General features: G+C 42.2%; 1 protein-coding gene across 1 annotated transcript in view; it reads right to left on the bottom strand.

The window, feature by feature from the left end:
* Positions 1-2,025: 2,025 nt before the first annotated feature.
* Positions 2,026-27,963, bottom strand: part of dusp16 (dual specificity phosphatase 16) — a 65,365-nt gene continuing 39,427 nt past the window's right edge. Inside the window, exons 3-7 of the mRNA XM_060902858.1 lie at positions 21,691-21,826; positions 9,533-9,696; positions 8,498-8,657; positions 8,042-8,165; positions 2,026-7,299 (exon numbers count right to left, since the gene is read on the bottom strand). Coding sequence (XP_060758841.1) covers positions 6,144-7,299; positions 8,042-8,165; positions 8,498-8,657; positions 9,533-9,696; positions 21,691-21,826 — 1,740 coding nt within the window. The 3' untranslated portion in view covers positions 2,026-6,143. The remainder of the gene's footprint in view (positions 7,300-8,041; positions 8,166-8,497; positions 8,658-9,532; positions 9,697-21,690; positions 21,827-27,963) is intronic.

The raw sequence follows: 27,963 nt of genomic DNA on the forward strand, positions 1-27,963 counted from the left end.
TTCCTTAAAGCAAAGTGTCTTGGCAAAGTGACTACACATCACAATAACTTGGAGACAATTGTTTGAACTGATCTTGGAGTTTGCAGTTGTTTAGAAATGGCTCCAAGAGACATTCCGGAGTTGTGTATATCTGTGATCCTCTTTCTCAGATCTGCACTGAGCTCCTTGGACTTTCCCATTTTACTGTGTGTTGGTCAATCCAATGAGTGCTGTAAACAAACCCTTTTTATGAAGGCACAGAGAAGCTACCAGCTGTAGTCAATCATGATCACTAACAGGAAATTAAGAGGCCTTGGCAAGATAAGAGACATTTAGTTAGTTTCAGCACCTCTGAATTAATAATCTGAGTGTATGTAAATTATTGAACCTGTATGTATAATTTTGACCCTGTGTTGATTAACCGTTGATAAACAGATGGAAGTCAGGCGATGCCAGGTCGGGTGAGTAATGTGCATGGGGCAACAGTTCAAAGCCACATTTGGTTGCTTCTGCCACTGCCACCTGTGCTGTGTGGACAGGTGCATCGTCCTGGAGCAACAGCACACCAGCTCGAAGCTTTTTTTCTTTGATTGCTTCTTTCATTTGAGTTTTTGTGGACCGTGATATAAGGCTTTATAGTATAGTTATGCCCCAAAATGGGTTACACCTCTTGTTTCCGGGTGAAGCCGAGAACCTTTTGAAGCACCCTCGTACATTCTTATGTACACAAAGCAACGGTAGGGCAAAAGACTGGTGTGCTGCTAATTAATAATAATAATAATAATAATAATAATCAGCTCCTCGATTTTCTTACCAGCCAAAGGGTCCAAAGTCCTACCAACTTGTTTTCTATTGGCTCACAAGACCAAGTCCCATGATTACAACAGTGATGCTTTACATTAGAATATTTTGGTATCTCTCAAGTGGCATAATTTTGTTTTCTCTCTTCATGTTCTGTTTTCTTTACGCACATTGTTTCTGAAAGACAGGTGTGTGTGTTCAAACTGTCATCAGGATACACAGTGCTGTAAGTGCAAAAGTCTCAGGCACATGTAAAGAAATGCTGTGGACTAAAAATGGCTTAAAAGTAATGAAATGAAATGTTTCAACATTAAAAAATACTCATCTCATTATCTCTAGCCGCTTTATCCTGTTCTACAGGGTCGCAGGCAAGCTGGAGCCTATCCCAGCTGACTATGGGCGAAAGGCGGGGTACACCCTGGACAAGTCGCCAGGTCATCACAGGGCTGACACATAGACACAGACAACCATTCACACTCACATTCACACCTACGGTCAATTTAGAGTCACCAGTTAACCTAACCTGCATGTCTTTGGACTGTGGGGGAAACCGGAGCACCCGGAGGAAACCCACGCGGACACGGGGAGAACATGCAAACTCCGCACAGAAAGGCCCTCGCCGGCCACGGGGCTCGAACCCGGACCTTCTTGCTGTGAGGCGACAGCGCTAACCACTACACCACCGTGCCGCCCATTAAAAAAATACTATAAACAGTAATCAGTAAGGCATAATAAATGAAACAAAGTCAGTATTTGGTGTGAGACGACCCTTTGCTTTAATAAAAAAAAAAAAGTAGTCTGAGGTGCAGTGAGTGCAGTTTTATGCGGAAATGAGCTGTAGGTTTTACTGAGCATCTTCCAGAACCAGCCACAGTTCTTCTGGACACTTTGACTGTTGTACTCGCGTCTTCATTTTACACCAAAACCCAGCAGCCTTCATCACGTTTTCTTTTTTGTAACCTGAAAAGTGTTCTCTTATATAATATGCTGCTCAGATACAAAAAAAAAAAAAATTCCCTGTAATGTTTAATTTTGTGCTGGAAAACGAACGTTTGGACCCTAAAATGTTTTTGTAATGTTTTGACTCGATAATGTAGAAATCATCGAATAAAAATCTATAACAAAGTTTTGTATGAAAAAATAGTTTGTAGCTCACTGGCATTCCAAACTCCAAAAGTATAACTTAATATAACTGTGATCAGAAGTGCTAGCTAACTCCAGTAAACGTGAACAGAGAACTGCATGTGTTGAGTACCGGTTTAGGTTTATTTCAACTGTCAAACATACAACTAATAACCACCATCATCAAAGAACTTGTAAAACTGCATACGGTGGAAGGAAAAGGCACATCGTATCAAACTCTCAAGCATCTCCACAGGCCATTTACACACATCACACACTTGTACCATCTCCTCTGTGCTTCTCTGTTACATACGAGTGATCATAATGCAGTCATTCAGTCAGGAAAAAAATATATATGTACTGTAATTTGGCCACAAAGATTTACCTCCAGGAATTTTTACTTGGCTCGGCTTCGAGGCTTGCTGTCCATCTTGTACGTGAAGCTCAGTCTTTTCAAAGAAGCAGTAGGTAGATGGTCAAACACTTCTGTTTAAGAGGCGAAACAGTTCAATCGAAAAAGCCAGTCTGCAGTAAACCTGCTGATTCTTACATTTTCATTGGAGGATTAAAAAACATTATTTATCACTGATTATTGACAAAGAATGCACTTATTTACAGAAGTATCTTCACAGCTTTAGGGAAGCTTTCAAATCGAATAAGCCACTGTTTTCATCACCTGTGTCCTGTTTAAAAAAAAAAAACACCTGGAGAAAGGAGGGAAACACAAAATTCCACTTTGAGCTGCAAAGTTCTGGCTCATTAGGCGACTGAATGTACAGAGAGGTCTAGATGGCACTGTCCTGAATACATTCCTGGATAGAAGACCCCATGAGCAACATGAGACGGAGATTAGCACCAAAGCAAATCTGTAATTGAGTGGTAACGATCAAGCGGGGCATTGTTTTGCGGTTGATGAGGGCGAGACAAGTAAAGGGATAAATTAAAAGCTTAAATACCTGAAGAGCCAGGAATACTGTCCTGGATTATTTTGTTCACTCTTTTAAAGGTATGAGAAGAGGCCAAGCTCGAACCCATTTACAGTCTACAATACTGACAGACCTTTAATACTTCTGTACGTTATCGTTATGGAGCTGGGAAATAGAAGAATTTATAAGCAAATAAGGATGATTTTGAATTTAGTCACAGTCCGTTGATTATGGTACTGATGATGATGGCCGTGTAGTCAACCAGATGTCCTACTATAGTCTGCATTTTCTATATCGGGTGATGGATGAGCAAAATACACTATACAGCCAAAAGTTTGTGGACACCTATCCATCAGTCATACACTATATTGCCAAAAGTATTTGCTCACCTGCCTTGACTCACATATGAGCTTAAGTGACATCCCATTCCTAATCCAATATGACGTCGGTCCACCCTTTGCAGCTAGAACAGCTTCAACTCTTCTGGGAAGGCTGTCCACAAGGTTTAGGAGTGTGTTTATGGGAATTTTTGACCATTCTTCCAGAAGCGCATTTGTGAGGTCACACACTGATGTTGGGCGAGAAGGCCTGGCTCTCAGTCTCCGCTCTAATTCATCCCAAAGGTGTTCTATCGGGTTGAGGTCAGGACTCTGTGCAGGCCAGTCAAGTTCATCCACACCAGGCTCTGTCATCCATGTCTTTCTGGACCTTGCTTTGTGCACTGGTGCACAGTCATGTTGGAAGAGGAAGGGGCCAGCTCCAAACTGTAAAAACAGTCTGCATGCCTAGGTGCTTGATTTTATACACCTGTGGCCATGGAAGTGATTGCAACACCTGATTCCGATAATTTGGATGGGTGAGCAAATACTTTTGGCAATATAGTATATGTGCTTGTTGAATATCCCATTCCAGCTTTAGCCTCACTTTACTGTTATAATAACCTTCTTCTGGGAAGGTTTTACCTGAAGTACCATGGGGGCAGCCATGGCCTGAAGTTTAGAGAAGCAGCCTTGGGCCCAAAGGGTTGCTGGTTTGATTCCTGGGATTGGCAGGAAACATTGAGTGAATGAACAGCACTTCCTCCTCCCTCTGTATCATGGCTGAAGTGCTCTTGAGCAAGGCACCTAACCCCCAACTGCTCCCTACTGCTCTGTGTGTGTGTGTGTGTTCACTGCTTCAGATGGGTTGAATGCAGAGGAGGAATTTCACTGTGCTTGAGTGTACATGTGACCAAGTAAAGGTTCTTCTTCTTCATCCACTAGATTTTGGAGTGTAACTGTTAGGATTTGGTGTTGAATCAGACGGTCTGGGGTTCAGCCAGTGTTTCAGTTCATCCCAAAGGTGTTCAGTGGAGTTGAGTTCAGTCAGGGTTTTGTACAGAATGCTCAAGTTCTTCCACTCCAACTTTGGTACGCTACGTCTTCCTGGTGTTCGCTTTGTGGACAGGATCATTGTGATGCTGGAACAGCTTTTAGTTCCAGTAAAGGGAAAGTGTAACACTACAGCATACAAAGACATTCTATACAATTCTGTGCTTCCAACTTTGTGACAACAGTTTGGGGAAGAACCACAGATTGGTGTGATGGGCTGGTGTTCACATACTTTTGGCCATAGTGTATACTTGGTCTAGTTTCTGAAAAGCGTCGGAAAGTTAATAAGATCCGAACTGGCAAAACCATTAGGATGAACCGTGATCATTTCGTGGTGATGCTTTTTGAAAACTAAACATGTGACCCAACACTTGTAAAAGCCACTTGAGTTTGAGTTGCATGTGACAAACAGATGTTTCACACTGAACATCTGTGTGACCCACAAACATTTGATATGGTGTTTAATCAAATGTAGGACTGAGGCTTGATAACGTGGTATATTATCCGAGATGATCTTTTACACTTGTGTGGATTTAAATGTGTTAAAATAAACGCTAATTTAATCTGACTGAACTTGTTTATCGGTTATGGGAACAACTTCTGTTGCATATTTTGATGCTAAACCAGATGCCTAATTTTACTAGCAACCCTTTACGATATTGAAAATGTGTGTTGGAATACAGCAAGAGCAAACCAAATCTTTTAGACTCTTGTCTGGCTTTCGCCTTTTTCGGCATTTATATGCTTTTCCTGTTCGATAAAGCCTGCTTTGTGTTCCAGACTGAATCAATAGTACAAATCTGTCGAGTTGGCTCACGGTCAGAGCACCTTCTGCAGTGTAGCAGACTGACAATGATGCCATACCATGACACCAAATGACATTTTTGTGATGTCCAATCGTTATGGTGCGACGTTTTCCACTGCAGAGTAGCTCCGAATGCAACTTGAAAAGGTGTTTGTTTTTGATCCTCAAAAAGACGTTTGTTTGAGAGGACAATAATCCGCTCTGATCTCAGGCGAGATCGAGTTGCGCCTTTTGAACGAGAGTTCCAGCCTCTTCCCCTTCCCCAGCACTTGCTTAATCAACCCACCATTTACACAACAAGCCATAACACTTGGCCTTTTCCAGCTCCACCTCTACTTCTAATACCTGAACTCCCACACTTCATTCAGCTAACGTACATACGCTTTTAATCTTTGTGTTCTGACGTGAAGAGATGATTGTAGATCATCTGACATCGGAGAAAAATCTTGTTACAGGCATTTAAATCTTAATGCCATGATTCAAAGCAAAAGGGACTTCTTGATAAATGTCTTCTCCTGCTGCTCAAAATAAGACCTGAGATTTTAACCATTGAAAGCTACACATGAGTCAAAGCAAAGAACAGAGTGAGAGAGAGAGAGAGAGAGAGAGAGAGAGAGAAGCCCTTAATTTGGATTCGTGAGGTACTGTATAGTTGCTACGTAGACACCCTTTGTGGTATGTCAGAGCATGCAGAAAAATCTTCAATCCATTTCAGCTTCATTCGTGCTTCGGTTTTGGGCTCAAGATTCAGTATTAGAGTCTGACAAACATACTGGATCAATCACAACATGGATGGAAAATGGTAAATAATCAATACTGATCCACTGACAAAAAAAAAAAAGGCTCAGCTAAAACAAAACTAAAATAGAAACCCAAAAAAAAGAAAGAAAAATCAACTGAAAGTGTTTGTGTGTCCACTCTTGAATGATCAGTAAAAGGGAGCTGCATTCAGTGAACATTATTACCTGCAAAATTCAGCTATATGAATACAAAAATATTCTTGGTCAGTGGAGAAAAGCCTATAAAGCACCACTACTTTATTGTCCATGAAAGCACTTGAAAAAGATTTTGCGCTGGGAAATAACCCGCAAAATCTTCCTTCTTACAAAGTCAGCCACATTATACATATTATCTTTTCTTTCAGGACACCTCAATGACCTCCATGCTCCCAGAGAAGCTGGACTGGCTGCCTACTTTCCCTAGGTCCTCTCTGGAGCGGCTCTCGGTCATGCCGTCACCGAATTCCATCTGGCAGCTACGCCGCTTCAGTTGCTTCTCGAAGCTGCTCTCTTCGTGCCAACTACGGCGCGAGTCTCCGCGTTCGCTGCTCCTCTGTCTGCTGCGCCTCCTCACTGCCTCCAAACCCTGACTGCAGCTGTATGTCGCCGTGAAACTGTTTTGTGCGCCTCCAGCTCCTCCGCTGCCTCCGCTGCTGAAAATGGCTGAGGTGGAGTAGAACCGTGCTGACTCGGACGAGAGGTACCAGCCACCGGTGACGGGCGCCAGAAGGATGTCGGAGTGCCAGCCTTTTAGTGCGCCTAACCCAGTTTTGGCCAACTGCTGCTGCGAGCGTGACAGGCCAAGCAGAAAGCTGGCAGCACTCGCGGTCTCCTCCATGCTACCGCTCCTTTGCAGCGGCTGGGGGCAGGCAGGTGGAGGAGGGGGCTTCAAGGCCGCAGACTGGGGCTTCGTGGATTGATTGGGTTTGCTGGAGTGACTGGATTTGGTGGAGTTGCTGTTGGTTGTGGGACCTTCGGCTTGCTCTTTGTCCGGACTCTGTTCAGGAGTGGACTGCTCTGAAACCTCTTCCACAGGGGAGAACTGGCAAGGCTTAACTGACGGATCTTTAAATGAGGATGGTTTGTAGTAGTCTGGGCTCTCTCCACCGCCAAACGTACGTAAAGAAGGAGCTCCGACGCTCGGCTCTCCATACGACTTGATGTCCAGAGAGAAGGAGCGCTTCATGCGCATGCTGTCCTCCATTTCTTCACTTAGCTGCAGGCTGCACAGTGCCTGAGCCAGAAGCTGCTCCTCAGGAACCCCAGCCAGAACACACGGCAGCGTCAAAGGCTCTAGTGGCGCCAGGGCAGATCTTTCCACTCCGACCCCGCTGGATGAGCACGGGGCGCAGCACTCGTTCTCTTGCCCAGGGCTTGGTTTGTCAGCCAGTTCTGCCTGTACTGCCTTACTCTTAGCTGCCACTTCACTAGGGCTCTTGATTTTCTTCTCAAAATCAAGCAGTTGGCCCAGGAAGTTAAAGTTGGGCGAGATGGTCGGCCTCTTCTCTTTTACAAACCTGCGATAGGAACAACAGAGTTCAACACGGGAGCAGCTTCTAATATCAATTCTATTATTTTATCCACATTCACTAGATATGAGCAATTGCACTCTGATTGGTTACTCTACTACGAGGCTATCAGCTCATATACCGCGAGTAGAGAAAAACAAAATGGCAGAGCGTGTTACTGAACCAAAACTCTACTTGAGAACAAAATCCCAAAAATTATCATCAAGCATTTAAAATATAAACAGAAACAAACACTCCCCCAACCCTCCTGTTCCACACTCCAGCCCAGTCGGTGGCGGTAATGCACCTTTAAATTGGTTTGCCAACCGCCAAAAAAAAAACCCGAAGAAGAAAACTCCAAAAAATACAAACATGCAACATAATATGGAATAAAAGTATTTGATGGTAAGAACGTATCTTTTTTTTTTTTTCCAAGAATTATCGCATTTTTCACAAATTGCTGCTGTCATTTCGCCGGTTTGTTTACATTCTAAGTGGAAATGATTTTGTCGGATGCTTTGTATAAGGTTTTTATGTATCGAATTTGCAAAAAAATTCAAACAATAATGCTCCGTTTCTCAAAATCCAGTGAATGTGGAGAGAATGAAACAGTTATTCCACTCAAACTTGTTGTACAGGGCTTATATCCAACTCGGTGCTACGCGCCTCGTCGCTCGTGTACGACTCGATTTCGTGGAATAACTGTTAAATATTTCTCTTGGCTAGTTCTGGTCTAAAGTCTGACTCCTACCTGTATGCCTCATCTAAGGACATGTCCATCCTCTTCATGATGTAGGCAATGGCGATGGTGGCTGATCGGGAAATTCCTGCCAGGCAGTGGACTAGAACTCTGGCATTACAAGCTTTCGCCTTTTCTATAAAAGAAAGAGAAAGTAAGTTAACACCGGCTAGCATACAGCAAGACTATTCATCTGGCTTTACATACAGTATCTAGGACAATACGGCCTTTACATAATAGCTCAATGCTATGTGAGTCATTCCTTGGTACTGACATAGTAGTCTTTTAAATCCGTTATAGAGCATCAAAATGAAAGCAAGTCTGTCAAGTGAAGGTAAAACAATGACTCAGAAATCCCCTGTAATTCGAGAACGGTGTGAGTTTCCCAGTACCCGACACTGGTGCTTTTGACCTGACTTGGAGGAAAACCTCAAAGGCAAATGTTTGAAAAACTTCCTAGCAGCTGACCTATGAACTCCACAGATTTGTCCAGCCATGGCAGGATCTTCTCGCAAAAGCTGTCATTGACGGGTACACGCAGGAAGTGCGACTCGGGAATGAAGTCAGGTTTGGGGCATGTGTTACTGGCATTGAGGACATACGCGATGTCGTTCTGCTGCATCAGATCCTATGATGGGGAGAAGACAGGGTGTATGAGGCTTTGTTCAGTGCACAGATTCAGAGCTTTTGCTAAATACTGTAGAGGACAAGCTTATGTGTACAATGACTTACAACTTGTAGAACTGCCTGTGTTTGTTTAGACATCTAAAGGTTGCCTACATAACCAGTCATAAGAATCTATAAGCAAATGATTTACAATTAACAATTATTCCACAAAATTGAGTTGTGCATGAGCTGATAGCCGAGTTGGCTATAATCCGTGTACGGCGAGATTGAGTGGAATAACTGTTTTATTCGATCCACAGTCACTGGATTTTGAGAAACGGAGCATTTTTGTTTTTATTTTTTGCAAATTCGATAAATAAAAACTTCGTACAAAACGTTTGACAAAATAATTTCCGCTTAGAATGTAAACAAACCGGCGAAATGACAGGAGCAATTTGTGAAAAATGCGATAATCATAATAATAATTCTTGAAAAAAAAGACGCGTTCTTACCATCAAATATTTTGTTGCTTTTCTTTTTTTTAAAAATATTTTTGGGGGTTTTGTTTTCGAGTAAATTTTTGATTCCGTCCTCGGTTGGTCCAGCAACACGCGCTGCCATTTTGTTTTTTCTCTACTCACGGTATATGAGCTGATAGCCTAGTAGAAGAGTAGCCAATCAGAGTGTGCGATCGCTCATATCCAGCGAATGTGGATCGAATAAAATTTGTTATCCAATAATCAAATGCTTTCTTGGAAAAAACCAACCAACCAAACAAAAAAAAAAAAACCTTGAAAATACACTTCCATGCACTCGCTTAAAGGTTCTATTTTGAAAACTCCTGGTCCACACACAGGATCCTGGTTTCCGAGTCGTTCTCCTGCCACTGTAGCTCACCCTGTTCAGCACATCTCTCTGACAGCCCAGATAAAGATGAGGCAGGATGCGTGTCGGGCCGCTGCTGTTGATGGGAAGACATGGCTGTGAGATACAGGACGGCACCAGCATACACTTTCCCTCACACAGACCCGGGAAGAGGTTAGAGAACTCCACGAACCCACCTGCAACACAAAAATACACTCGTTAAGAACACGCGCCTGCTCATTCATGCAGTTATCTAATCTGCCAATCACGTGGCAGCGGCGCAATGAATAAAATCGTGCAGATACAAATCGGTTAACGTTCACATCAAACATCAAAATGAAGAAAAACTCATCTCAGTGACTTTCGCTGTGCCATGGTTGGCTGAGTTTTTCAGAAACTGCACACCTCCTGGGACTTTCACACACAGCAGCTGTTAGAGTTTAAACAGAATGGTATGAAAAACAAAAAACATCCAGTGGGTCAGAGGAGAATGACCAGCCTCATTTAAGCTCACAGAGACTAAAGTAACTCAGACACCTACAGACTGACGTACTCCATCTTATTACCTTGTTTTACATTTAGAGTTGAGTTGAAGTCATGAATATAGACTATAGTGACCAAAAGTATGTGGACAGCCTGCCATCATAGTCGTATATCCTTGTTGAACATCCCATTCCAGATCAAGTCCCTCTTTCAGAATGTCATAGGACCGCTTGCTCATTGGGGATAGATTAGGGATAAAATTAGCTCATGTTTTAAGTCGCTCAAATTGTGTAAAGCTGCTTTGCGGCAATGTTTATTGTTAAAAGCGCTATACAAATAAACTTGACTTGACTTTCCTGTTATAATAACCTCCACTCTTTTCTCTTCTCTTCTCTTCTGCAAAGTCTTTCCACTAGATTTCGAGGCGTAGCTGGAGGGATTTGTGTTCATTCACAAATCTACAAGAGTATCAGTGAGATCAGGTGATGTTGGATGAAGAGGCCTGGGGTGCAGTCGGTGTTCCAGTTCATCCCAAAAGTGTTCACGAGACTCCAGTTCTTCCAGTCCAACCTTCACGCACTATGTCTTCATGGAGCTCGCTTTGTGCACAGGGGCGTTGTGATGCTGGAGCAAGTTTAGGACTGCTAGTTCCAGTGAAGGGAAACTGGAATCCTGCCAGATGTCCATATACTTTTGGCTATAGTGTATAAGAAAATGATCCTGGACTGTAGAAGCAGATTTGTAACGCAATGTGAACAAAAGTAACATTATACAGTGGTGCTTGAAAGTTTGTGAACCCTTTACAATTTTCTATATTTCTGCATGAATATGACCTAAAACATCAGATTTTCACACAAATCCTAAAAGTAGATAAAGAGAACCCAGTTAAACAAATGAGACAAAAATATTATACTTGGCCATTTATTTATTGAGGAAAATGATCCAATATTACATATCTGTGAGTGGCAAAAGTATGTGAACCTTTGCTTTCAGTATCTGGTGTACAAATGGAGGAAATTCAAGACCATTGTTACCCTCCCCAGGAGTGGTCGACCAACAAAGATCACTCCAAGAGCAAGGCGTGTAATAGTCGGTGAGGTCACAAAGAAACCCAGGGTAACTTCTAAGCAACTGAAGGCCTCTCTCACATTGGCTAATGTTCATGAGTCCACCATCAAGAGAACACTGAACAACAATGGTGTGCATGGCAGGGTTGCAAGGAGAAAGCCACTGCTCTCCAAAAAGAACATTGCTGCTCGTCTGCAGTTTGCTAAAGATCATGTGGACAAGCCAGAAGGCTATTGCAAAAATGTTTTGTGGACAGATGAGACCAAAATAGAACTTTTTGGTTTAAATGAGAAGCGTTATATTTGGAGAAAGGAAAACACTGCATTCCAGCATAAGAACCTTATCCCATCTGTGAAACATGGTGGTGGTAGTATCATGGTTTGGGCCTGTTTTGCTGCATCTGGGCCAGGACGGCTTGCCCTCATTGATGAAACAATGAATTCTGAATTATACCAGCGAATTCTAAAGGAAAATGTCAGGACATCTGTCCATGAACTGAATCTCAAGAGAAGGTGGGTCATGCAGCAAGACAACGACCCTAAGCACACAAGTCATTCTATCAAAGAATGGTTAAAGAAGAATAAAGTTAATGTTTTGGAATGGCCAAGTCAAAGTCCTGACCTTAATCCAATCGAAATGCTGTGGAAGGACCTGAAGCGAGCAGTTCATGTGAGGAAACCCACCAACATCCCAGAGTTGAAGCTGTTCTGTACGGAGGAATGGGCTAAAATTCCTCCAAGCCGGTGTGCAGGACTGATCAACAGTTACCGGAAACGTTTAGCTGCAGTTATTGCTGCACAAGGGGGTCACACCAGATACTGAAAGCAAAGGTTCACATACTTTTGCCACTCACAGATATGTAATATTGGATCATTTTCCTCAATAAATAAATGACCAAGTCTAATATTTTTATCTCATTTGTTTAACTGGGTTCTCTTTATCTACTTTTAGGACTTGTGTGAAAATCTGATTATGTTTTAGGTCATATTTATGCAGAAATATAGAAAATCCTAAAGGCTTCACAAACTTTCAAGCACCGCTGTACATGTTGTACAAACTGAACTAATTTTACGCTTTTAAGTGTTAGCTACTATCTAATCCTTTCTCATTTACAGCATAGACAAACTGGACGAGGCTGTGCTCTGCTCTGCTCTACTCAACCCCATCAGAGTGGACATAATCCTGATGTGTGTATTTCCAAGTGTGAGGTTTTTGAGTCCAGCACCTTGAGAGCTTAGTCACGAGTGTTTTAACCTTTCGTTCATGCCGTGATGGTTCGGATCTGCGCTGTGTAAAACTGTGATTGTGTCAGTCGTTATGTTCACGCAGGGACGGTGTGACCTCGTACCTTTTAACCTACTGCACCACCATTACGTCAGAGCTGGAGGCAGGGTTATGAGACGCGTTAAGGCTGTCCGTTTTAGGTTTATTACTCTAGTAGGTACACCATGCTGACATTGTAGCTATACTCGCTGGCCATTTTAGAGACGGAGAGGTTGTTTTTTGTGTTTATATACGTGTGTGTGTGTGTGCAATCCTTCACTGGGGCTTTTACAGCGTGTTACAGCATGAGTAACACAGGGATTATTTAGACATCCTCAGAAACCAGAATCGCTTCCCTCTTTGAGACGGACATAGTGTGAATAAGAATTTTCACAGCCGTGCTCTTTCAACATCCTGTTTGCAAAGCTTCTCCTTTTAACACTCTCTCACACACGCACACACACACACAGAGCGCTTATGTAATGATGATGTAATCCTGGAGCTGAAGCTGCTCAACTATTAACTCTTGCATGTGTCAAGAATTATCCAAGAACTGAACCTTTGAAACGATGTGACTGAGTCAATACGACTTCGAAAGAGACTTTGTAATGTGTCTATAAAACAGAGAGAGAGGGAGAACAAGAAAAATGTATGTGTATGTCTAAGACCCAACAATGTTAAAGCGCTGTCTGACTTCACCAACAAAAAAAAAACCAAAACAAAACACAACAAAAAGCCCTTGTCACTTAGTAACCGAGGGGTTACCTCAGGCTACAGTGTTTACTGAGACTTAATCTGATGCCATGTGTGGAAAAAGTCTCTGGCACTTTGCTAAAGCTGGCCAGACTGACACTTTTTTTTTTTTTTTTGCCTCTATTTATTTCTATTCCAAGTTCTACAGCATTTTCACTCATTTTACTGACTTCAGGATAAAAAGTGGTGAAAAACGTTTCGCAACATGACCTTATTTATTACGATACGTACGACCTTCCAGAGCTGGAGTTCAGTGACGGCTTTTCTGTGGAGCGGTGTTCAGTGTTCCTGATAACGTTCTCCGTATCACACAAGATACTGCTGTATAACCTTTGCATCATGAATGGTGCAATTAGACAAAGGATTAAAATAATGACTTAATATTGATCAGTTTTATCGAGCAGATAAGAGATATACCGTACACTCACCGGACACTTTCATAGGAACGTGTTCTTGAGTCTAATGGCGTATTCACACCTACGTTGTTTGGTCCGGACCAAACGAACCAAATTTCCCTTGGTCCGGACCTTTTGGGTTGGTCTGAATACAAACCACCGAACTCTGGTCCGGACCAAACAAGCGGACCGAGACCGAGCTGCAAGGTCGGACTCGGTCCGGACCAAAGGAACCCTGGTGCGGATCTTTTGGAGGTGTGAAAGCAGACCGGACCTAATCCGACAGTTTTGCTTTTTCGTCGTTTGTCGAGCATTATGGGAAACAGAGTCTTGACACTCCACCGCAAAGTGCAAACACTGTTTCGGTTGTCAAGGGAACCTTACAACAGTCGTTCAGTCATTCCGACCAGTGGTAGGCTAGACTACAGAGTACAAAAAATGAGTAGGGGGCAAACGTGGGCCGAGGAAGAAACGCGCACCCTTGTGGATATATGGGCAGATGTCCACGTATCTGAGCTTTTGGAGAGAACACACAAAAATGGTGACGTGTTTGCTGTATTCAGTGAGAAAATGAAGGAGAAGGGGTTCACGCGCTCCCCAGAACAATGCCGGCTAAAAGTGAAGAAACTCCGTCAGACCTACATTAAAATCAGGGACGTTCTTTCAAAAAGTGGCGGTACTAGCGACGCAAAAAAGAAATTCATCTATTGCGTGAAGAGCCAGAACTGTCACAACATGATGTGCGCTCATCAGCGCTATCCTCCGTAGCCGCCTTGCCCTTTGTCGTCGTCGTGGATAAATTACTTGTACAACAGCATAGTAATCGCACAATTGTGAAAACAGTAAAAACTGGAAAAAACATATAACTTTGATGACATTAAAAAGAATAACAGCACGGAAAGCCTCCATGACTACTTTTGAACTTAACGCTTTGTGCGCGTGTCGTCTCTGAACGATAGCTGAACGACCTCAGGGCGCGTGGCTTTGTTGACAGATTTTGGTCGGCTTACTAAAATGTACAGTGTGAAAGTGAACTGCACCAAAATGAAAAAATAAAAAAAACATTTGGTTCGGACCAAAGCAAGTGAACTATCGAATTATCCTGGTCTGAATACACCCTTAGACTGTGGGACTGGAACCCAGTGTGCTCTTCTGCCGTTGCGTGCTGAGATGCTTTTCCGCTCAGCACGGTTGTAAAGAGTGATTACATGAGTTATTATTTCCTTCCTGGCAGCTCGAACCGACCTGCTCATTTTCTTCTGACCTCTCTTATCAACAAGGCGTTTGTTTCCACCCACAGAACTGTCATTGCTCACTCAACTTGATGCTTGTTTTTTGTTTTCCGCACCATTCTGTGTAAACTCTAGAGACTGTTGTGTGTGAAAACCCCAGGAGATCAGCCGTTTCTTGGTGAAATACTCAAATCAGTCCATCTGGCTCAAACCAACACCCATGCCGCAGTCACACTTTGAGATCACGATTTTCCCCGTTCTGATGTTTGAAGTGAACATGAACTGAAGCTCTTGATTTGTATCTGCGTGATCTGATGCACTGTGCTGCTGTCGAGGGATCGGCCGATTAGAGGACGGCATAAAACAGCAGGTGTGTGGGTGTTCCTAATAAAGTGGCTGGTGAGTGTACAGTGTTTTTGTCAGACGTGAATAATGTAATAACAGTAAAACAATAAGCGTTAAAGATCGCCTTGTTGTTTTTATGTAAATACAAGAATCATGTCTCGTTGCTGTGTAATGAAAGGTCTCAAATGCTTGAGAGCATACGAGCGGTTTCATTTTTTCAGTTACGGTGCCGTCTCGGTAACCACAGGACTCGGAATTCTCATCGTTTACATCATTGTAGCAGGGAAACTGTGTATTAGTTGATTTAAGACCCAAATGCAGTTTGGATTTACGAGCGGGTGAGTGTCACAAAATGAAAATGAGTGCATGTCTAGGCGACCGTTCATCTTCTACGTACAGTACGTACGTGTCTCAGAGCTGCGATTTCAGCAACAAAGCGACATGTGAGCTGAGATTTTCTCAACTTTTATTCAAATTAGGTAATGATGCGCTAAACTGACTAATGTCTGGCTCCAGTGAGAATCTTTTTTAGTTCCTCCTCTCACATCTTCATTTCCTACCTGCAATTAGTTCCCACGTACTGCTCGACTCTTATGACTGCGGTTTCACATAAAAGTATTGCAGAACAATACTGAAGACATCATAACTATGAAACAACATATGGCACATGTATGGAATTATGTGGTTAAAAAAAATCTTATATTTTAGATTCTTCAAAGTATCCAGTGTTTACCTTGATGCTTTGTACACTATTGGCGTTATCTTAACCAGCTTCATTAAGCCTAGGTCACAACCGGACGTACGATTTTTTGGCCGTGCGATTTTTGGCGTTTCCCAAATTGCTGCGTTTTTTTTGTTCGTGGAGAAAGATGCACGTTGGCTCTAAGTTTGTCTTGCAACCTGAAAAAAACGTAAGCGCCCATAAAGTTTGTTTGACATGACAAAGAACCTCTGCGGCCGGTCTGCGGCCAGTCTACGGCTCGAAAATCAGCACGTCACACACACGCCCTCCGTGCGTTTCTTGCGTTTTTTGCACGTAGACCGGCCATAGAAGCACGTACGGCCGGTTGTGACCGAGGCATTAGGGAGTCATCTGGAACGCTTTTCAATTAACAGCTGTGCCTCATCAAAAGTTAATTTCTTGCTTCTTAATGTGTTTGAGATCAAACAGTAAATAGTAAATAATAAAAATACAGTAAACAAGAAGACAGCCATCTATATCCCCTGCCCTATATACCAAGTTTCAAGATATTATGTGTCACATTTTTCAAGTTCTGCTGCAGGAACCCAACCCTACCTCTTTACCTCAGCAGCCCATGGTATAAACCCAACTGACCTTTGGTCCAGGTGAGATAAAAATGACAATTTCTCACATTTCTTAGTATCAAAAGGCGCATATACATTACTTAATCAACATATATACCAACGTTCAAGACCATACCGCTCAGTTTTCAAGTTCTGCTCCAGAAACAAAACCTACCCCTATGACTAAGTCTGAAATTGTTTCCATGGAAACACGAAAAATTAAAATTTCTCAGATTTCTTCGTATGAAAAGGCACATCTACATCACCTTGTTAACATGTATACCAAGTTTCAAATCCGTATCATGAATAGTTTTGGATATACGCTCCGGAAACGAACAGTGCTCTTAGCAACTAAGTCAAAATCTATTTTTTATGTAAAAATTTGAAAAATACTTTTCTCCAAAAATCCAAAATAGCAAAAGGCACCAGTTCACATGTTGCTTGAGATGTATACAAAGTTTCATGAAGATATCTTCAGTAGTTTTAAAGATATGGCCCGGAAACGAAAACACGACCAGACGGACAGAACCCATTTCTATATCCTCCGCCAAACTTCGTTTGGGCGGGGGATTAATAACCCTTTTCCACAACTGTAGTAATCCATATTATGTCAAGAACCACTCGACTAAGTAAAGAGAAACAATTCAGTAAAATATTATACTGTACAACAGCCTGTAGGCCAAATCAACGTGCGCTGTGCACTAATTTCAATTTATACACCACAAACATCACATTTCTCTGCATTGGCTACACCAAACATTTCCTTAAAGATAATCAACAGTAGATTTAAAACAACTTTTCATTTTTTCGACCAACTGGACAAAATATTTTGTGGTGACACACCCCTATAGAGACATTACAAAGAAAAATAAACTTGGAAGGAAGTAGGTGAGGTCGTTAACAGCGAACCTTTCAATTTTCATCCTTTTTTCACTTTAACAATTAGAATTCATTTAAAGTATGTTTTACGGAGACATAAATTGTATACTGTAGTAAATCTATAAAGCTGTGCATTTTGCCTCTGTCCCTTTCTCATCAGAACTAAAACCTCTGGATGGACCTGTACACGCCCACAAGCGACTCCAGTATCGTATCGTTTGCACGCTCGGGTGAACACAGGGCTTGTTTTTAGCTTTAAGCGTACCTATAGAAGACTTTCATGTGATGACATCGTAACTGTGGATTTGTTTATGTGGCCATGTTGCCTGGTGAGCTTTGTGTTTGCTAGAGACTGGCACAAGTGTAGGCGAGGGATTGTAAGCCAAATTCAGTAAACATCTACAAGTTTATGTCTAAAAGAACAATGGCAGAGACCTGCAGTGCTTTTGGATGTAATAACAGATGTGGAGATAAGCCTGGCTTAACTTTTCACCAGTTCCCGGCGAACCCAGAAAGATGAGAAAAATGGCGAGCTGCAGTTAAACAGGAACACTGGATGATAAAGCATTCCCACGTGTGGAGAACTTTTTATATCAGATCAGTATGAAAGCTCTGTGCGGCGTTAAAATGTAGATCTGGACGTGATATATTTTATTAGACCTAATAGTCGACCTGCTTGGCTCGACTAGCAGCATGTTTATTATGTACTGATAATGTAGACGAGGCTAAACACCATAAAATATGCTAGATCTAGGCCCTAGCTTGTTTATTACTGTTAGATGTCCACGTTTGAGCTTACCTTTGTCATAATAAAGTATTTTTCTTTATCGGGGAATTTCCCATAACATTCCGGCACGAAACCTGCCTTGAAATATTGGTAGGCATCTGTACTTTTGTAATCCTTTCCCATCTTCAGTGTATTTAGAAGTCCCAAATACTAAACAGTTCAGGATGTTGTAGTGTCCCCAATCCGGGAGCTGGTTTGCCGAACACTTTTCAAGTGGAACAAATACATTTGTGGACAAATTAAAAAGAAGAAGCCTTTATTTTTGTCACATGTATACTCAAGCACAGCAAAATTCCTCCTCTGCATTTAATCCAATCTGAAGCAAGTGCACACAGAGAGAGAGAGAGCAGTGTGCCGAATAAATAATAAATAAATACGTTTGTGGGTATATTACATGGATCTGTGATGCCTGCATGTTTCAGCTTTTGGATGTAACGCGATCTGCTGGTATAAAATACATCTTTAATCATTTCAGAGAGATTGTACTGACTGCAGTCGTCTCGACTTTCATTATTAACTGTGGTGGCTGTTTCTTTGTTTGCCCGGCAGTATGGCGGACGCTGCGTGATAAACAAAAACCTGTGACGTCAGTGAAAGTCCTCTATACAGACCCAAAAATAGTCTTAGCACCTTTATTAATAACGTTTAAGGAAAACATTACAAATCTAACAACTAGTATGCTCCAAAACGAACAGAAAATACCTCGTCACTGTATTTAACATGCTTCTTTATCATGTATGGAAGGAGTCTCCAGTGTCAGCGCTACGTCACAGCCAGAAATGAAGCTGTACCTTTCTATCTTGTTAATTATTTTCGAAATCTTCAAGATGAGGTCTTTGGTAACATGACGAGCTGTGAGGAGAAAAATGAGGGTGATGAAGGAACGACTGTTTACAGCTGCGATAACCTTAAGTGGAATAGAAGAGGAACTAACCTTCCCAACATTAAACATACCTATACAAAGTATGACTGCTTGATTTCATAGTAAAAAAAAATGCTGTTGCTGACAAACTGCCGAGGTATAAGAGGAATAAAACACTTCTGGACTTGCAGTTATTGGACAAGGCTCAAACAATAAACAGTTTGCTGTTTTTGTGACAGCGCTCGTTATTGTTGTTTTACTCCTTACTTCGTGACCCTGCCCTGTGTTGCGTTACACATCGTTAAACGTGTCCCTGTGCTCTGCGTGTTATGTCTACAAGGCTGTAAAGTAGTGAATTCTCATGGGCTTGAGGCTCCTCTTCTTTGAGACTCAATATGTACAGGAGGAAATTGTCTAATACCCTGTCCACACTAGGGATTTTGTACCGATACGAAACTACTTTCGTACCGCAACACCTGTCCACACTAGCAACTATACCGGTACTGTAGCGGTATAACTGTATCGGTACAAAACCCACAAATGCATGGGTTTCGTACCGGTACAGTATCGGTACTGTAGCGCTTCGCTGTAGTCTGGACAGATGAAGCAGCTCTGTATCGATACAAATATAATGCGCAAGCGCAAAGTCACACACCTCAATCGATGTCTTCACTGAATAAAATAGTGAAGAACGGAGATTCGTTTTCTTTGTTTCTTCCTCAACTGCCTCGCGCGTTTTATACGATTCGACTGAATAAATGACCACCAGAAATACAGACTGTACATTGACAACAAAAAGCACACACACGTTGTTTCATCCGTACGGAAGCCGAGAGAGGCCCTTCATATAATCCTTTTTTTATTCACCTTGTTATCCCGAGATAACGACATAATTAATTCAGGATCTCGAGAAAACAACACAACTAATTCGAGATCTCGAGAAAACAAAACCAGTATTCCGTGATCTCGAGAAAACAAAACAATTATTTCATGATCTTGAGTAAACAGCTGAGAAATGGTTCATTCAGGTACGCCAAGAGACTTGTGATATGCGACTTTGGGGCTATTTCTCATTCTGTATAGACGCAACTTTGGTCATTAGAATGTCTGGAATAATCGATCACCTAATAAGGCAATATTTTGATCAGGGGTTGACACAGGGAGAGATTGCATTAAGTCTTTTAATAAGGCCAAAAAAAAAAAAGATAGTGTGTTTCAGGTAACATGAAATACTAAAATAAGGTCGGTAGGTAGGAAAAAGGTTTTTTTTTTCTTAATTTTTTTTTATTTTGTTCGAAAAAATTAACACAAGTAAACATCTTACAAAATAGTATTTTGGCACAGAATCCTTTATACCACACATCATAATAAAATAAAAGTGTTTTAAATCTTTAAACGATTAAAAAAAAAATATCGCGAGAGTTCGAGTTATGATCTACGGAAGCGTATTGCTGCCACACTCAAAAAAATTGGCTTAGAATCAAGTAATTATGTGGGGCGTCGTGGCTCAGGTGGATAAGGCGCCATACCATAAATCCAGGGACCCGGGTTTGATTCCGGCCCGAGGTCATTTCCCGATCCCTCCCCATCTCTCTCTCTCCCGCTCATTTCCTGTCTCTACACTGTCCTATCCAATAATAAAGGTGGAAAAAAAAACAAAAAAATCTTAAAAAAAGAATCAAGTAATTGCGTGAAAAGATATTAACAAAGTTATCACGTTTTTACAATGTATTTATCATGTAATAACATAACATCACGTAATTTCATGATACGAAATTATCACGTTATTTCATGATATTTTCATGTAATAACGTGAAAATAACGTCCTAGGCTAGGCTACTTCCATTAAAAGCAGACGGCCTAGCCTAGCCTACTGTAGAACTTGGGTCGAGCAAAAACACCGAGCAAAAACATGGCTGAATCCTGAATGACTCCTATTTGTATAAATAGGGGACTACATAGGCGGCAAAATGTAGTGTTTTTCCCTGCCATGGAAGTGCACTTGTATACTGAAGAGGAAGCAATTTGCATTACAGCCTTGAATGAGGATTCGAGGATTCAAAATGGCGGCTCGGCTCAGTTTTCCTTCCTCCTTCATACAAGTGCGCTTCCATGTTTATGCAGGAGGGCTGATAGAAGTGGCGAAACATTTTACTTTTTATCGTTTCTTTCACAACTTGAATGCGTTGAAACAAAAAATTATGACAAACTAACGCCGCTTACACTAAAACATCGAGGGAAATTTGTAATAAAAACTTTACGGTCGGCAATTTCGACGCGGAAATTCTCAATCGGTCGGGTTACCGGAAACACACTTTTTTTTTTTTTTTTTTGGCCTAAGGGATAATTTCAAAATTAGTCCGCGGCACCTCCGCAGAAGACTGGCCCGGCTTCGTCTCTACTGACGGAGATACAGTGATCCAGCTGAGATCATGAAATAATTGTTTTGTTTTCTCGAGATCTCAAAATAACGGATGCCATATATTCTCAGAAGGAAGTTACTCGGTAACCACGGAAACATTTCGCGCAAGCGCATTTCAACTACCGTGAAAGAAAACCACAAACATTTCTCGCTAGTGTGGACAGATGCACTAAACTGTACCGGTGTACTTTGTATCGATACAATTATACCACTTTCGTACCGGTATAAGTGTGAACACAGCATAAATGTATTTACGCGTTTTTAGTTACAGCGACTCTTCTATCATTCCCCCTGTACGCTGAGGCGCGAAGTGGGAATGACTTCATCTGGCTTCACTCGCTGTCAAAGTGAAGTGTGTTTTATGGCTGTGTAATGAGGGTGAAGGGTCACAGCTAACCTGAGAGCAGGTGCACGGACGGGAAACTCCTCGCGAGTTTGGCCAATAGGACGCTCAGGAAGGCCTCTGATGACAGGGAGGAGGGGTCAGACGAGCTCTGGTCATAGACCACCACTTCCTGATTCTGCAGTTCCAACTGATAAACACACACACACACACACACACACACAGGAGTCAGATTAGCTAAATGAAACATAAATGCCTGGACAATACTGAGATGTGTAATGAGAGTATATTAATAATTTAACCAAATTCTGTTTCTCACAAGCACATCAGCCCATTCGGGACAAAGTCTGTATCCTTGAGATACTTGACAATCGTGATTATTCCCTCCACATTCACTGGATATGAGCAATCGTGCGCTCTGATTGGCTACTGTATTACTAGGATATCAGCTCATATACTGTGAGTAGAGAAAAACAAAATGGCGCAGCGTGTTGCAAAATCAACCGAGGACGAAATAAAAAGTACTTGAAAACAAAACCCCCAAAAATATGGAATAGAAGTATTTGATGGTAAGAACGTATCTTTTTTATTTTTCAAGAATTATTATTATTATTGTAACATTTTTCACAAATTGCTCGCAGGTTTGTTTACATTCTAAGCGGAAATGATTTTGTCGGACGTTTTGTATAAAGTTCTTATTTATCGAATTTGCAAAAAATAAAAATGCTCCGTTTCTCAAAATCCAGTGAATGTGGAGAGAATCAAAGAGTTATTCCACTCAATCTCACTGGCACTATGCACCTCGTCAGCTATCAGCTCATGTACGACTCGATTTCATGGAATAACTGTTCATTATACGTCGTATTTCATGTGGTGTTTATAAAGCAACACCATTTTGGTTTTAATTGATTTGTATGAGCTACAATACCTTGCCACTTGCTTGCTTCTGGCAACTATTTTCTGACTAGTTAGTATACTAGCTCACAGTGTAACAGACATATTAACAGTTGGATTTTAAAATTATTTATTTAAATAATAAACATGGCGGCACGGTGGTGTCGTGGTTAGCGCTGTCGCCTCACAGCAAGAAGGTCCGGGTTCGAGCCCCGGGGCCGGCGAGGGCCTTTCTGTGCGGAGTTTGCATGTTCTCCCCGTGTCCGCGTGGGTTTCCTCCGGGTGCTCCGGTTTCCCCCACAGTCCAAAGACATGCAGGTTAGGTTAACTGGTGACTCTAAATTGACCGTAGGTGTGAATGTGAGTGTGAATGGTTGTCTGTGTCTATGTGTCAGCCCTGTGATGACCTGGCGACTTGTCCAGGGTGTACCCCGCCTTTCGCCCGTAGTCAGCTGGGATAGGCTCCAGCTCGCCTGAGACCCTGTAGAACAGGATAAAGCGGCTAGAGATGATGAGATGAGATAATAAACATCTAGTTATTTGTACTGTGGCGTCAGATATGGTCTGAAAAATGTGCCGTGAAATCTGGGACGACTCAATCTCATCATACATGGCTTGTAGCTACGCACCTCGTCGGCTATCGGCTCATGTACGACTCGATTTTGTGGAATAGCTGTTAATTATACATCGTATTTCATGTGGTGTTTATAAAGCAACAGCGTTTTTGTCTGAGTCTTGACAAATGTAAAGTGCTTTCACTCCTGCATCCTGTAATTTGTTGCTAAACTTTTCCGATTTGGTCTACATCATCAATCCTGACATGCCAGTGACACCGATCTCTCCAGACCTGCCTGATCCATCCTGATGCCCTACTTCTAGCTGGAGTCTCGTCACATCGCTCCAGTGGAGGACGGCCCCATATGGACAGTCGAAAGATCCACTTAGAAGATGGTTCTGAACGCTTACGGTTTTGACATGATAACTTTAGGACTGCGGTTGTCATGAACAGTTTCGCACTCAAGTTTCCATCAATGAACAGTTTATAACTTCAACAAAGCAGACTTTGTGCTAAAACTAGAATGAATTTCCTGGTTGCACAGTTGGACTTTGTGACACTATCGGACACTGTTATAGAAGCGAGTTATTTATAATCACGCTATCTGTTATCACCCAGATGAGGATGGATTCCCTTTTGAGTCTGGCTCCTCTCAAGGTTTCTTCCTCGTGTGGCCTGAGGGAGTTTTTCCCCACCAGCGTCGCCACAGGCTTGCTCATCAGAAAGATGTACGTAATAAATTTAATAGGGATAAAACGAGCTCATATGTTTAAAGTTTATTGTTCGGTAAAGCTGCTTTGTGACGATGTCTGTTGTTAAAAGCGCAACACAAATTAACTGACTTGACTACTACGAATCCCCCCGTAAACTACCTCTCGACTATCATCCGATAGCCAGGGGTGCGTCTACCCGTTTACTAAGGGTTATGCAACATCAACCCTGGCATCGGGTTCGACCAAAATCTAAATGCAACCACCATCATTCAGTTTTGATGTACTGACGTAACGGGTGATCTAGTCTTTTCCCACGTCTCGTTAAACTACGTTAGCCTACCTAATGTTCGCTAACTAGAAAGTGTCAACTTCAAGCTTCCCTCTGCAGATTTTCACAGAAGTGGTATTTTACACCCTACCTGCACTCTTTCATCCATATAGACTATTCTTCCTCTCATTCCTTCACACACTTTCTCCTTTTCAATCTTTTCTTTTCCCCTGTTCTGTGCCGCTGACAGTTTCTTTTGCGCTTTCTTCATTTTGACGACTTCTCGATGTCACGACAAGTTGACAACTTGGATCGCAGGATGCCGCAAAGACCTCGCGCTCTACAATCTTTTAGGACAACATTTTAACTCTCATCACTGATCCAGCCACTGGACCACACCCATAATGAACATGTAGTACGTTTTCACCAAGAGTGAAGGCTAACCGTGCTTCTTCTGAGACACGCAAACTGCAGCGATAAAAGAGCACGCTCAGAGGAAAGAGCTATCTGCCCTCTTCTATATATTTGCTTAGTCCCACTCGGACTGACAGGATAGAGCTCATGCCCATCCCGCGCAGGTAGTTTTCCTCAATAGGCTCCTAGCCACAGATGGGTGTAGCATCATCGGGATTTGAACTCATGATCTAGTGATGGTGCGTGCGTGCGTGTTTCTGTCGCACCACTTGAGAGCCAAGTTGAGTTTAAACACTCACCAGAAAAAGAGAAAAGCTTATTTTATTTTTTGTGAAACAAATTACTTGGCGGGCGGCACGGTGGTGTCGTGGTTAGCGCTGTCGCCTCACAGCAAGAAGGTCCGGGTTCGAGCCCCGGGGCCGGCGAGGGCCTTTCTGTGTGGAGTTTGCATGTTCTCCCCGTGTCCGCGTGGGTTTCCTCCGGGTGCTCCGGTTTCCCCCACAGTCCAAAGACATGCAGGTTAGGTTAACTGGTGACTCTAAATTGAGCGTAGGTGTGAATGTGAGTGTGAATGGTTGTCTGTGTCTATGTGTCAGCCCTGTGATGACCTGGCGACTTGTCCAGGGTGTACCCCGCCTTTCGCCCGTAGTCAGCTGGGATAGGCTCCAGCTTGCCTGCGACCCTGTAGAACAGGATAAAGCGGCTACAGATAATGAGACGAGATGAGATTATACAGACACGGGTGTTTTACTGGGAAATACGCCACTCGTATTTTTCATCCGCGCTCCATCCGGGACATGGACAACCAAAACCGTGACATAAATCTCTATATGTGACTCGTGAGGAAATCGATGAGTGAGTTGTTTTGATAAATTTGGGGACTTTTTGTTTGCGAATGTGTCGATATAATAAAAAGAAAATCACACGTTGGCTTGAAGATATGAAGTTTATCTTCTCATGATGAAAAACTCATATTTTTCATATGAAATACATCACGGATCTGAGTGGCGTATTTAAACAATATTGACTGGTGTTGAATGGGATATCAGATATATTCCATTCAGCTAGCATGATACTGAACGAGTCAAAGACGAGTATATTTGATATACCACGAAAAAAAGCCAGCCAATATTATTATTATTGTACACACACTCTTCACATCAGCATTCTCAAAGGCCAACGCTAGCTTACTCACGACTCGGTGCTGTTAGCGCGGCAGTGCAGTTAGCTTCCAGCCGGTGTAGTGTTAGCGAAGCCCAACGCTAGTGCAGTCAAGCTGAATATTATTATTATTATTATTATTATTATTTTCCCTCTGTAACTTACTTCGTTACTTTCTAAATCAACATTTACAGCTACACACAACATGGCGATCTGGCAGCCAAAATTTTCTCAAAATCTTCCGTATTTAACAAATTATCCTGGTGGCCATGCTTGTTGACAAATTGTCACTCGATAAAGCGCAAGTTTTATGTCTCCGACGTGTAACGTCATGTTGCCTTGACAATGTGCAATATTTTAACAATACTGCATGCTCATTCTCCATTGGGTAAAGTGACGTAATACATATAGGATAAGCGATATGCTAACAATATCGCATGCTATCAAACCAAATGAATGAAACCTGCTAGAAGGGAATAGGACACATGTTTTTAGTCCATCGAAAAAGTGTCCTGTATGTATAATCATTCCTGATATTTCACTCCGATGACGTCACTCCCACGGTTTTCCCCCGCATGTTGTCAAAATGGCGAACCGGTTCAGAATTCAAATTCTTTTGATTAACTTGCGTATTTTTTTTTTGTGTGGATGTGTCCGTGTAACATAAAGAACATTACACGGTGGAGTGAAGATATGACATTTATCTTCTCGCGTTGAAAAATAAATCGCTCGTTCTCATGAATATATTCAGCACTCGAAGATAAACTTCGTATCTTCGCGACGCGGTGTAATATCCTCTCTGTATAAACTCGACGTGTTTGATTTATTTTGTTCAGGTGAATGTACTCGTCGTGACGGCCTGCTGACTTTTACTGGCAACCGAGAGCGCTTCGTTCTTTGGTTGATCCAACAGTGATGATGTGTTGTGTCCAGTGACACGAAAACAGTTTGGCGGTAATGCAGGCCATTGGTGCTGTCGCTCATCTTCTACTAAAATTAATGATTCAATTCCAGGAGTGAGAATTAATCACCAAATACAAACATAATCATCATTATTATTATATTCATATATTAAAAGTAGATGTGTAACTGGTGAGCTTAGTCACTGTTCTACTCAACTCCAATAATACCCCTTTTCCACCAAATCAGTTCCAGGGCTGGTTCAGGGCTGGTGCTGGTTCACAACTCGTTCAACTTGCAAGCCAGCTGAGAACCAGTTTGCTTTTCCATAGCTCGCGGTGCTAAGCGGAGCCACGTCATTACGTCGCTGTATACATCAGTTACGTCGCTGTATACGTCATTACGTCGCTGTATACGTCAGTTATGTCGCTGTATACGTCATTACGTCGCTGTATACGTCATTACGTCGCTGTATACGTCATTACGTCGCTGTATACGTCATTACGTCACTGTATACGTCAGTTATGTCGCTGTATACATCATTACGTCACTGTATACGTCAGTTATGTCGCTGTATACGTCATTACGTCGCTGTATACGTCAGTTATGTCGCTGTATACATCATTACGTCGCTGTATACGTCAGTTATGTCGCTGTATACGTCATTACGTCACTGTATACGTCAGTTATGTCGCTGTATACATCATTACGTCACTGTATACGTCAGTTATGTCGCTGTATACGTCATTACGTCGCTGTATACGTCAGTTATGTCGCTGTATACATCATTACGTCGCTGTATACGTCAGTTATGTCGCTGTATACGTCATTACGTCACTGTATACGTCAGTTATGTCGCTGTATACATCATTACGTCACTGTATACGTCAGTTATGTCGCTGTATACATCATTACGTCACTGTATACGTCAGTTATGTCGCTGTATACGTCATTACGTCGCTGTATACGTCAGTTATGTCGCTGTATACATCATTACGTCGCTGTATACGTCAGTTATGTCGCTGTATACGTCATTACGTCACTGTATACGTCAGTTATGTCGCTGTATACATCATTACGTCACTGTATACGTCAGTTATGTCGCTGTATACATCATTACGTCGCTGTATACGTCAGTTATGTCGCTGTATACGTCATTACGTCACTGTATACGTCAGTTATGTCGCTGTATACGTCATTACGTCGCTGTATATGTCAGTTACGTCGCTACGTTTGCATAAACCTTGGCGCAAATATCGAAGCAAAAACAACGCGGAAGAAGCAGCAGCGGCAACAATAATAATAATGGATGACTTCGCGTTTGTACAGCTGCGGCTTCTCATCGCTTAAAAATGGCGATCTTTCGCGGTCTTGTTATTGTTGTTGGTCTTAACAACTCCGCCCCCCCGCTGACGTAAGCG

The sequence above is a fragment of the Neoarius graeffei genome, chromosome 21 (assembly GCF_027579695.1).
Source record: "Neoarius graeffei isolate fNeoGra1 chromosome 21, fNeoGra1.pri, whole genome shotgun sequence".
NCBI classification, from domain to species: domain Eukaryota; kingdom Metazoa; phylum Chordata; class Actinopteri; order Siluriformes; family Ariidae; genus Neoarius; species Neoarius graeffei.